We start from the raw sequence: 13,207 nt of genomic DNA, 5'->3' as shown, positions 1-13,207 counted from the left end.
TATAAAGAGATTCTGTAAATCAATAAGAAAAGTTTTAACTGTCTAACAGGCTAATGGGTGGAGGATGTCAGTAGTTAGTTTATTGTAAAGCAAATATAAATAGCTCTTAAACATAGGAGAAACTGTTCCATTTTATAATAAGAGGAATGCAAGTTAAAACTATGGTGCTCTGTTCCATGCACCTGTGAAATTGATCCAAATAAAAAATCTCAGTGACACAGGGTGCAGCAGGGGTGCAGGGAATAAACACTTTCACACCTTGTTGGAGAAGTGTGACATGACACCATCCCTAAGAAGGGCAATTTCACAACATCCAGCAAAATTAAAAGTGCATATGACTTCTTAACTGCAGTTTTATTTCTAGATATTTATCATACAGATATTTTTGCATTTATGTGTAATCATGTATACATGAAAGTGTTTATTCCAACATTGTGTAATTGACAAAGTCTGGAAATAATTTAAAAGTTCATCAATGGAAAATAAATGAAATCAGGTACAATAAAATTCATACCATGGCAGGCAGCTGAGGTCTAGAATTGTTTCCAAAATACAATGTTAATTGCAAACAGCAGTCACGCACATATATATGTGCTCATATGGTATAGAATATTCTTGAAGAATACAGAAAGTACCATAACACTGGCTGCCTTGGGGGTCAGAAACAGGGGTTCAAGGAAGACCCACTTTTCATTGTAAACCCTGTTGTGCCTTTTTCTATTTACACCCATTAAAATTATTTAATCAATTTTTAAAAGAGAATTATGTATTAGAAAGTAATTAATCTGATTAATACTGTGAAAGTACTTTGCTGGCAAAAAAAAAGCTACTGTCAGTTTAAATTTATAACAACTGTGAAGCGTGCATTGAATTTTCATAGATGCCAAAATATCAGTAGTAAATTGATAAAAGAGAAGGATAGGGTAATTTAAGTTATGGATCAAATATATTTTAATTGCTCATCAGAAATATTCTAGGAGAACTCATCTTCATGTTTTCACAAATTGAAGTGGAATCTTCCATTATTTAACCTGTCATGAGAAAAGGCTTGTGGGAATTAGGTCACATATTCCATCTGTTTAGCTAAGGTGTAAATAACTTTCTTGAATTTGTTAATTTGATCAATGTAAATAGTTGTTTTTAATAATTGGGGCACAAAAAGTACACGTTAGAACTTGAATTAACTCTAACGTGTAGGTAGTTAATAAAAAGTATGTTTTGATTTGGAGATTATTAATCAGATAATTTGAAATTTCATGATAACTTAAGGGCTGGCGTATTTTAAACTTTTCTTTAGGGATTGGAAACATTTAATAATTAAAAATATAAATGAATTTAACTAAAGAATACAGATGTCGTTCAGTCTCTCCCTGCCCCCTGCCGTATACTTACCTTAAGGACTGGTTGTTCCTTAAATGACTAAAATCCCTCCTATTAACAGTACTAGAATAGTTTTCTGTGCTGCTTTAAGTACATAAACCTGTCCTTCTGTTAAGGAAAATTGGCAGAGTTTGAACAACAGCGTCCTTAAAGGCAGCATTTCCTTTTCACATTTTAAAAGCACGTTGTCTGGGCCTACCTGGTGGCACAGCGATTAAGTTCTCATGTTCCGCTTTGCCCCAGGGTTCACCAGTTGGGATCCCAGGTGCGGACATGGCACCACTTAGCAAGCCGTGCTGCAGGTAGGCGTCCCATGTATCAAGTAGCGGAAGATGGGCACAGACTTTAGCTCAGGGCCAGTATTCCTCAGGAAAAAAAGAGGAGGATTGGCAGTGGATATTAGCTCAGGGCCAATCTTCCTCAAAAAATGAATAAACAAGTAAATAAATCAATAAAGGCACATTGTCTGAGATGAGACACAGCATCACATCATAAGTTTAGCTTAGTTGTGGAAATGTGTTCCAAAATTTCAAATCAAAACCCATTTTCCATGTTTTATTCCAACACATACCTTGGTGATTGGGATATTACAAGACTTATATTTAGCTACACAATTCACTAGGGTTCAGCTGGGAGAGAGAACTAAGAAAAAGTTCTCAAGTCCTACCCATTTACTTGGTAATGACAAAGCAGTGGGCCAGACCCTTGTGAAAGTGTTTCCACGCCATTATAAAGGGCCAGAGTTTAGATCTCTGCTTCTAAGGTGAGGGAAGATCAATTGGGAAGGTCGAATGTCTATTTTCATGGATCTGAAGCAAACCTGATATTACCCCACGTCCTGGCCAAGGAGGGTCTGCCCTCAGCCGTGGAGCCTTGTTCCCCATCAGACCACCGTCACTCCACCAGAGACCAGAACGCTGTCTGTTTATGGCGGCCCATAGTTCTGGAGCCTCCTGGCTCTTTTTGTTACTGCAATTGTGACAAGTATGTTGTCATCTTTAATACTGCTGTTACGTGATTTGAAAATGTCTTTCAAGAAGTCTCAAACTTAAGGTCTAGAAATGGACACGAGGACACACAGCAATACTCTCAAGTCAGGAAACTCTGGAACTTTCCCGTCAGCCCCACAAGGACAATACATATTCTTTTACACTTCTTAAACAGAGGCACTCAAACAATCTTTGTCAAATACATTGTCTACTTGCAGTTAAGCCTGGCCAATAAGAGATCAGGGATCATAATTTATAACCCAACGTAGTTTGTTTTTCATTATTATGGAGTGGTCTGTTTTTACCTGAATTGAAAAATCACAAATTGCTCCTCGGAAGGTAGGACGCTAAGGTCGCTAGTGCCATCTAGTGGTGGCCTGCCAGTCTGACGACTTCTGTTTTGAATGTCAGCAAAAATGGGAAAAAAGAACTGTCCACATTTTCATTCACACCTTTCACTACACCTGTTCTCTGTGCAGAAAAGGCGATCCTGAGGGTTAGGGCAGAATTCATCCTTACCTGCAAAGCAGAAGAAATATTGACAAACGATGTGGTGGACCAGCAGCATGTTTTTCATTAAATTGAAATTTCATGACATGTTAAATGCTAATCACTATTTCATAATTTATCGTTATGCTTCAGAGCATATTCTTTACAAGCGCTAACATTCTTCTTTTCAACTGAGCACTTGATTCTAGAAGGTTCTGTTGCCTTTGTTGTTCTACTAAACAGCATATCCACCAAGTGCTTTGGGAAGGATGAAAGTTGTGTTTTGTGTCTTCATCCTCATCATAAATTTGCACTGTGCTTTAAGTGACACAACAGAAAACCTGATTTCTTCCAAAGAACATTCTCCCGAATGTAGTGACATCCTCCATCCCAGTGAGGGCGGAAGGCCAAGGTGTCTGGGTGGGGAGCTGACGTGGTTATTGAAACATGGGGCTTGGCCGTCACTGCATGGTGGGCTGCATGGGCTGCATTGAAATGAAGCCCTGAGCTGACACGGCCAAAAACTTGGGGCCCGAACCTTTCAAAGAAGACCCCTGACCCCTTTCTTTATCCACAAGACTGACTAGGGGTGCACAGCGCCTGCCAATCAGAGTGGGCATTAATCTGTCTGGGGCTTTAGTTTCGCTCTGTCCATCACCACTAATTCTTGCTCCTGATGCCCGAATGTCCTTTCCAGAATTTTTACCCCACCCCTGTTTTAAAATTCCTCCCCACAGGATTCGTATGTGAGCCTTGCATTCAGGCTTCACCATAACAGCCTTTATGAAGCTCTCTGCTCTGGAGAACAGTCAAGAGCGTGGAGAGGCTGCAGCCCCCGGGGTACGGTCCGAAGTGGGCAGAGGGCTGGAGGTCTTGAGGTCAAGAGGAGGCATGCTGGTGCCCTCTCCTTGTCTGGGATGGCTGGTCCTCGTGTCTTCAAGTTTTGTCCTTGGATTGCGGGACTTTCCTGCCTGCAGGAAAAGTCAGAGAAGTTGAAATGATAGTAAATGTGAACCTAAAAGAGAGACTTTTTTTTAAATTTAAAAACTCTTTCCATCTTGGAGTTCGATTGCAGAAGGGTGCTGAGCAGAGGGGGAGGGTGGAAAGCCCTGGGAGTTGCCTAGTTTCCCCTCGGACACTTCTGTCGAGACAGGGTACTTACATGACAAATGAGAAGTGAACTCACCACACAGGCAGGAGTCCTGTCATCAGACGTAAGGTGCTCAGACAGGTACAGCGTCACTGGGAATCGCCCACACCTGTTTCCTTCTGTTAGTATAAAGACTTGAGAGAGAACTCATTTTTAAATCACACTAGTTTACACTTCACATCTCCCAGTTTTAAGAAGGTTCTCCATTCCTTCCTTCCTTCCTTCCTTCATTCATCATGTGTTTGTTCGACACATTTTCATTGAGTGCCAACAGTGGGCCTGGCAAAGCTCTAATGCGGTGAATTAAGGACTGTGCCCTGGAACGTATATTCTGTTTCCATGCTTGATGTGCCATAGCTCCTTCTGTTAAACAGTTCGCTAAGGATGCTGAGATTGTCATGAGAGGATGGGTCCGACGACATCCCATTGACACATAAGCAGGATGTCCTTTGGCCTGGTCCGATGGGCCTTTGCCAGTGTGCGCAGTGGCTCTCCAGCCTCAGGAGACAGCCTGAAGCAGGAAGTTGAGGTTTTGGAGACGAGTGGTCAAGCGGCGCACTGTGACTACATGATTGTGCTTGTGGTCCCCGGGCTTGTGAGGTCAGGAAGGCAGCCGAGGATTCAGTGTGGGCTGGAAGATGAGCGGCTGTGTAAAATTAAGCTTAATGTCTCTGTTCCTCTATATTTCTCCAAAATCTGGCAGCATCTCATTTCTTCGTGGCCAGTGTTTGGGCACTGAGAAGGCAAATGGATATATAACGTTTCTACTCAACTCACACTGAAAGAATGGTTTGAATTGTGGTTTTCCCAGGATCCAAATTTAGTAGCAATGACTGTTTTAAGTTGGGAGTGAGGGTGGGTCAGGAAGATTCAAGATAGCGACTTTCAAAAAGGAAAGGTTTTAAGAATATAAGGAGTAGAATTCTCCCCATTATTTTATGATGCAAATTGATGTATATCCAATAGTTAACAGGGAAGGTAGCCGTTAATGATGGCCGGTGAAGCTTTGTTTCGACATACTTCACTTACCTGCTCTGGATACAAGGCAGAATAACCTTCCTTAAAGTTAGCAAACAGGTCCTCCCCAACTCATGGGGCCCATGACGATGATGACAATTATTGTCGTTATTAGCAGCGGCAGCAGCACTGGGCCTGGGCTGGTGGCAGCTGCCTTCCTCCAGGGACCTCTCACTCCCTGGCCAGTGCTGCCCTCTGGCATCTGCTCACATGTTGCTGGACGTCCAGCGAAGAGAAAGACACAGGCAGAGACCAGGAAAGCATAGACGCTTTGGCATTGGGGAATAGGTGGAGGCAGCTGGTGGATAGTTAATGTTTCTTTTAAAATAGCTTTTATATAAGATAAAATGGAAGAGAAAGAGTTAAGGGAGGAACTTGAACCTAAGGGGATAATGAAAATCCTGAGCATCCTTTGGTGGGTGGAGGTATGCTTTGCAAGGGCCTGTAGATAGGGAGGTAATTCTACCTGAACACATGCTGTGCGTTCTCTCGCAGCCCCTCTGAGACCCTGGCAGGCCCCTCCAGTTGTCAGAGCTTGAGCCTTCTTTAGCCCTCACAGGAACCAAGCAGTTGCCCGAAGAATGAGATAAGCCATGTGTTTTTTTCTGTCTCTCTTCCTAATTCTTTCCTTCGTCTTCCGTGCATAAGTTTAAATGTGATTACTTGAGAATAAAAATAATTGCACAGATCAATTCCACAATAGGAAAAGTGACCTGTTATCATTTGTATGCTTCAGAGCTCCTCTTCCCAAGGGAACCACCCCGAGAGTTCTGCGACGTCCAACCCTTATGAGCTAGACCGAGGGACCTCGGCCACCGAAAGAGGTGAGAGATGCTCTTCTCGTCACTGGAGGTTTGTGGCGCGGAAACGCTTCCCGCAGTGCTCAGGAACTGTAGAGCTGGCTTGCCAGGTCACCCACGTCGGCTGCTGTGGCATAGCGATGCTGGCGATACGTGACACTATTGTCTGGTGGCGGGCGGCAGGGTCACAGGTTCATGAACAGTGATGTTCTGTTGGGTGAAGCGATCTGTGCAGCCCCTCTCAGCATAGTTTGGCTGCACTGAGAATGCTCTCCAGTGCTGCTGCAGGATTTCTCAGCTCTTACCATGCTGATGCCACTCAAGGTTTCCATTTCTAGGAAGATCGTGTTCTTGGAAAAATGTGTCCACTAATAAGTTTAGCAGAAGGCGCAGTCATGGATGGCTGGTAAAAACTGAAGGAAGGCCTGAGTTGCTGGAATCTAGACGTGTCTAGGGAATTGTACTGATTCTGCAAGGCCATGAGAGGATTTCCTATGGGAAGATGCCCCCTCAAGGTTCTCAGAAATGGGGCCTCAGGATGACCTCGGGTTCTCTCTGTGGCCCCAGGTTATTTTTTCATTGGTGAACTTGGTCTGTTTGTTGCTACAAAAACCACTTCAAAACTTATTGGCTTTCACCAGTAACAATCCTTTAATTGTCTCGTTTAATTATCTTGGCAAGTCAGGAGTTTGAGCCAGGCTCTGCTGGGTGGTTGTGGCTGGGGGCTTCTCGTAAACAGATTGGGGCTGGAGCTGGGCCAGCTGGGGTGGAGGCCGTGGTGAGGCTGGGCACCGGGGGCTGGCCAGCTGCTCCTGTCTCCACTTAGTCTGCGGGTCCTCTGGCCTCTTCACGTCTGTGGAGGCTGGCTGGGGCTTTCTCACAGCATGGCAGGTGTCAGGGCGGTCGGACACCTTGCATGGTGTCTGGAGCTTCAAGAGCCGGGGTTCCTGCCAACGAGGCAGGAGGTGCCTGGCCTTTTATAACCTCGCCTGAGGATGTCCCAAAGTCGCTTCTGATATACTCTATTAGTTGACATGGTTACAAAGGCCACGGAGAGGAGGTGACGTAGACTGTCTCTCAATGGAAGGAGTGTCAGAATTTTCATAGTTTAAAGCCGTCACAGCCCTTAGGAGGGCCCCATCCGCCTTCGCCTCTGGCGTGAAAGACCCTTCCTCAATGCAGATCAGCACAAGAACAGGTCCAGTACAACGGGGATGAGAGGCTTTTTGCTGTCCCCTGCGAGCTGGGACAGACCGTGCCCAGAGAACTCGCTGGCAGCATAACTGCCACGGCCTTGAAAGGGGAGGTGTGACCACGGGAGGTCGGAGCTGGAGATGATGGGATGTTCACAAGAGATCCAACCCAGGGTTGTGTGTTCCTTGACTGCACTGCAGATGCCCAGAGAGAAGCCATGCCCATGGACACCGAAGTGTACGAAAGCCCCTATGCGGACCCGGAGGAGATCAGGCCCAAGGAGGTCTACCTGGATCGAAACCTGCTGACCCTGGAGGACAACGAGCTGGGCTCTGGTAACTTTGGGACCGTGAAGAAGGGTTACTACCAGATGAAAAAGTAAGTCAAGGCTTTGCACCGTCACACCACACTGCTCTCATGTGAGCTCACATTCTAGAAACTACTGTGTGTAGAGATGGTCCCCAACTCATGATGGTTCAACTTACAATTTATTGACTTTATGATGGTGCAAAAGTTATACACATTCAGTAGATACCATCCTTCGAATTTTGAATTTTTGTCTTTTCCGGGGCTGCTGATATGCAGTGTGATCCTCTCTCGTGATGCTGGGCAGGGCAGTGGGTGCCGCTGTCCATCAGCCACGCGATCAGTAGGGAGAACAACCCATACACTGGGCACCGTCCTGTTGTTCACTTTCCGCACGGTGTTCAATCCATTGCATGAGACATCCAACACTTTATCATAAAACAGGCTTTGTGCGAGATGATTTTGCCAAACTCTAGGCTCATGTAAGTGTTCTGAGTATGTTTAAGGTAGGTGAGGCTAAGCTAGGATGTTGGGTAGGTGAGGTGTATTACATTAGGATATTTTCAACTTATGATGAGTTTATCGGGACGCGCCCCATCGTAAGTCGTGGGGGATCTGTGGTACATATGCTGTGTTCATTTAATCTCAAACATAAAATGTAACTTTGCGTGACTCAATCTTTTTTATTAACAGTATAGTTTTTTTTCATTTCTGGTACAATTCCAATGAAAGCATCCATTCTATATATTAACTATGTATATAATGATTATATGTTTCCATGCAGTATGTGTGCCTTATAGAGAATTACAAAATAGAAACAAGCAAAATGTAGGAAAATAAAAACCTCATATTTGTACCACTCAAATACCACTACGGTCTACGGTTACTAACCTGAGTGTATATATTTTTGGGTCTTTATATGCACACACATACACGTATGAATTATTTAACTAAAATGCAAGTATTCAATGATAACAACACAATGTTTTCACTTACTTTGTTTGATTTTTGTGTCTTATTTCTCTTACCCAGAAAATTCCTGATTACAAATATCATTGTATATAATAAGTGTAATTATTTATTTGCTTTATCCTATAATTTCGACTAACAATACATATTATACAACAATTAGAATAGCTAAGTTACTAAAATCTCTTTGTACTTCATTTGGTCTTTAGAAGGCATCCCACAGAGAATGTTTAGTAAAAATGCTGGTTTTGAAAGTCCTTTGAAACAAACCCTTTCTTTGAATATATGTTTGAATTAGTATGTTGCTGATGTGAATGTAGTTAGTTAGGTTTAGTTGTTTGATGTTATTTTAAATTTGAGGAATTTCTGTACATTTTTTTTCCTTGAATTGCCAATTTACCTGATTCAAAGGTCAAGAGTTTAGACAAAAATGCACAGAAACTCTTGCTTCCAATCCTGCCTCTTCCATATGTGTGGGTGTGTATATGTGGGTGGGTGTGTGTATATATGTATATGTATATAATTGACTGATATGCTTATTTTAAAATATATGCATGTATATCATAGTCATTTTGTAAAATCTATATAAATTATCCTGTATTAAGGCATAAATTTTCTCAACTAGTTTGATACTTAAATTCCTTGCTTAATTAAATATGTAAAGTAATATAGGCATGACTCTAGATGCATAATTTCATCTAGAGGATTTGGGGAGAGGAGAGGTCCTATAGGTCAATTTGGGGCAGAATGATGTCTTTGCAATACTGAGTCTTCCAATCAGTAAGCACGACCCATCCTCCATTTACTTGGGTCGCCTTTATTTTCTCCCAGCAGAGTTGTTTAGTTTTCGGCGAGAGGTCTTGCACAACGCTTTTTGTTAGATTCATTCGTAGGTATTTGGTACTTTTGATGTTGATATATATGGTATAATTTTTAAATTTTATTTGCTAATCCCTGGTGTGGCTTGAATGCAGAAATATAACTGGCTTTGTCTGTTGATCTGATCCGAGCAAGCTTGCTGAATGCACCTGTTATTTCTCACTGATTGTTTCCAGTAGTTTATCTATGTGTTCCTTGACCTGGAACTGTGTCAATTGTGAGTAACACATTTACATAATGTTTTATTTCATCCTGTCTAATCCTTATACTTTTAATGCTTCTTCTGGACCTTACTGTGTTAGCTGGAAACTCATTCGATGTTGAATAAAAGTGCCAGCAGCCTCGCCCCTCATTCTTGATTTCAGGGGAAACTTGCAATAAATACTTCACCATCGGGTTTTTGGCTTCTCGTTATCAGATTAAGGAAGTTTCCTTCTATTCTTATTTTTCTGAGAGATTTGTGTTTAATCATGAAAGTGTATCACATTTTATTGAATACGTTTTGTCTTTGCTCAGATGACTGTGTGGTTTTTCTCCTTTGTTCTGTTTATGTGGTGAATGACACTGATTGATTTCCAAAGGTTAAACCCATCTTGAATTCCCGGAATAAATCCATCTCCTTCATGAATTGTATAATCTTTATATCTTTTTCATAAATCACTGAATTTAACTTGCTTATACTTCTCTTAGAATGTTTGCATCTGTGTTCCCGAGGGATATCAGTAAATTATTTTCTTGTGATTTCTTTGTCTGGTTGTGGCATCAGGGTAATGCTGGCCTCATAAAATCAGTTGGGAACTTTCCTTCCTAGTTTCCTTTCTGGAAGAGTTTGTGGGTATTATTTCTTCCTTGAACACTGGGAAGAATCAAGAGGTTTTTGCTTGTTAATTTTGACCCCTACCTCCTACCATACACAAAACCAGTTTCAGATGGATGGTAGACTGAAATGTGAAAACAGTGAACTGTCTATGGATAGCACAGGAGGATACTTTCCATGATCTTGGGAGGAGGATGAGGGGGCTCCTTGGGTGCTGGTGATGTTCCGTGCCTCCATCTGTGTAGGAACTGCAACGTGCGTCCAACGTGTAAATACTCGTTGAGTTCAACACTGAAGTTGTCTGTGCTTTTCTGAATGTATGGTAGACTTACTCTGTTATTCTCTTATCTTACCTATTTTATTGGATAGTTCTGTTTTTATTCTCCTGTTTTGGAGTTCAACAAAAGAGGCAGACTTCCTGCATTCATGGGACCTGTATCACAGAGAGATGCAGCTTTTCAAATCATGTAGAGCTGAGTTCCATTCATTTATTTAAGCCCCACTATATTAGAAGATTTTCAAGAGTTCAAGCATGACCTGTGGGATGATTTTATTAGAAAGTGAAAAATAATTAATTTTTTGTAAACTTGTGAGGCTTGCTTAAAATTAACAAAGCTCAATTTTAAAAAGTATTTTATAAACTATGAGCTTTAACAGTGTCTGCTTTTTAATTCTGCATCCAGAAATTCATTTTTAACATATATTAAAGCAATTTTTATATTCATATACACTACACATAATCTAAGATGGTAAATCTCAAGATGTTACAGGAATCCATGTATGTCATAGTTTTTAAGGGTTTATTTGGAAATTATTTAAATATTCTACAATATGTGGGCTTTCGGTTTAGAGGGGACATTATTTAGCACTCCCCCACTATTTTTAACGAGTAAGGTGTTACTCTCTTTGCCTATAAAATGAAAGAATGTGGTTGGAAAACTAGTCATTTATAACATGGCTTCTTCAGATGTGTTTCCATTCTGTTGCTGGTATTTCCATAACACCGCTTCTAGCATAGAACTTCTGCTTCAAAGAAGGTGATTATCTAGAATGAGCCACTTTGAAAAGTTTCTTATGTGTTATGATTTCTTTTGCAGAGTCGTGAAAACAGTGGCTGTGAAAATCCTGAAAAATGAGGCCAATGACCCTGCTCTTAAAGATGAGTTATTAGCAGAAGCCAATGTCATGCAGCAACTCGACAATCCTTACATCGTGCGTATGATCGGGATCTGTGAAGCCGAGTCCTGGATGCTGGTCATGGAGATGGCGGAACTGGGTCCACTCAATAAATATTTACAGCAGAACAGGTATCTTTAGGTGCCCCAGAAGCTTATGCTGTGAGAGGCAGGGCCCACTTGGTTTCTCCGGGAAGCCTTCTCTCCTCCCACGCCTTCGCAGTGTTTGTTCACACTCAGGGACCTTGAGAGACGCGGGAAGGGAGCTGTAGTTAGTCTTCAGATCAAGTGTTCGTTTAGCTCTTATTGTGCAAAGAAAAACTGTAATCTAACAATTTGGTCTTTGTTCTCCTTCGCTCACTCTGTGTTGGCTTGATGAGAGAATCAGTCTTAGAATGTCTTGGCAAGTAATCTCCCCTCACTAGGCAGCACACACTCTTTTTAAAGAAATATTTAAATAAACATTTTATAAGGGGTAGCAGTGCTGTCTTCCACGTCTGGCTGATATCTACATTCCCATGATTAATTCTGAAAATGTCCATTGCTATTGACTGATTACAACCACCGATGGAGTAATCATGCTGTGCTCGTTGACAGCCATTGCCGAGATGGGGGGAGTCATGTAGACTAAGTCATCACAGTAGCCACTGATGGCTCATCCCATTTTCTACATTACATTTGTGCTTTACTTAGGTTGTGTCTTTAGCCTTCATAGAAGGGAGCTGTTGGTAGACCCACTTCACAGGTGAGAAACTGAGACTTGGGGGTGGCTTTCTTGCCTGTCCATATTGGAACAAGGATTCCAACTGAAGCCTGGCTCTCCATGAGCTGGGTCTGACCACCCCGTTAGAATGCCTTTTATGCAATTCAAAGCACACCTTGAAAATCAAACCAGCTGAACACCAGGAGAATGGTGTTCAGTTTTGAACAACTTTGGTTAATGAGGTTATTTGTCACCACTCATGACTCTTTCTTAAGAAGAATAAGAAATGAGAGGGATCATCTTCTGACTGTGTGAGGAGAACATTTGGTTGTTCTGAAATGGACTGTTGTCCGCTGTCACTAATGACACATTTGTGACTTTCAGGCATGTCAAGGATAAGAACATCATCGAGCTGGTTCATCAGGTTTCTATGGGAATGAAATATTTGGAGGAGTCCAATTTTGTGCACAGAGATCTGGCTGCAAGAAATGTATTGCTGGTTACTCAACATTATGCCAAGATCAGTGATTTTGGACTTTCCAAAGCACTTCGTGCTGATGAAAGCTACTACAAGGTAGGAACACTTTAACCAATACCAGAGCAGCAGGTAGTAAAAACCTGAAATGCAAATGTGTGTTTGCTTTATTTTATTATGGTAGAGTTTCAAGAAGGAATTTCCCTATTTAAAAATAACTATGTAAAAATGTTCTTGTTAAACTTTGATTCTGTTGTTAAAAAAAATGGAAATACTCTAATATATCTCAACTTGGGATTTACTCAGAATAGTACCTTTCAAGCTATGTTCCTTGGAACAATAAGGAATCAAGGCTTTCGTTGATGATTTATTTCAATAAAAGAAAGGAGTTCCTTCGTTAAACTACTTTGGAAAATATGGATTCAACAGCTTGACTCTTGCAGGATGTCTCAGAACCCTTCTCTGAACCCTCAAATGAACTCACAGCAACTAAAAAAGGCAAAACAATAAGAAAGCCCCATCCTCAGGGGAACTCAGTCACAGTGTGTATGTAGGGTCTATGTTGGTCAGTTGGAAAATGTAATGAGAATGGGACCCAGATAGCGGAAGAGGGTGCCAAGAACAGGGTGCCAAGAACTCTTCAGTTCTCTGGGAACATCCAGCGTTCTCAGAAATAGATGACATACGTTGAAGATCTCCTGTGAATGGCAGGTGGGGGCTGTGGGATTGCCCTGAGTTCCACCCCCTGGAGTGGCTGGAGACGCACACCTAAGTGAGCACACCCACCCACTCACCCTTTCTCTGAGAGGCAGGCATGGATATGGCAGGTGGTAGGGGACAGTGGATCTTGGTCAGTTAAGGGTC

General features: G+C 42.0%; 1 protein-coding gene across 4 annotated transcripts in view; it reads left to right on the top strand.

The window, feature by feature from the left end:
* Positions 1-13,207, top strand: part of SYK (spleen associated tyrosine kinase) — a 94,755-nt gene that overhangs the window by 63,736 nt on the left and 17,812 nt on the right. For all 4 annotated transcript variants that reach the window (XM_014854666.3, XM_014854667.3, XM_070495453.1 and 1 more), the window contains 4 exons: positions 5,762-5,849; positions 7,220-7,397; positions 11,088-11,297; positions 12,253-12,442. In XM_014854666.3, the coding sequence (XP_014710152.1) occupies positions 5,762-5,849; positions 7,220-7,397; positions 11,088-11,297; positions 12,253-12,442 (666 nt within the window). The remainder of the gene's footprint in view (positions 1-5,761; positions 5,850-7,219; positions 7,398-11,087; positions 11,298-12,252; positions 12,443-13,207) is intronic.

Source organism: Equus asinus, chromosome 23 (genome assembly GCF_041296235.1).
Source record: "Equus asinus isolate D_3611 breed Donkey chromosome 23, EquAss-T2T_v2, whole genome shotgun sequence".
NCBI classification, from domain to species: Eukaryota; Metazoa; Chordata; class Mammalia; order Perissodactyla; family Equidae; genus Equus; species Equus asinus.
Note: the sequence above shows the minus strand (reverse complement) of the source record. Positions and strands in the feature narration are given on the sequence as shown.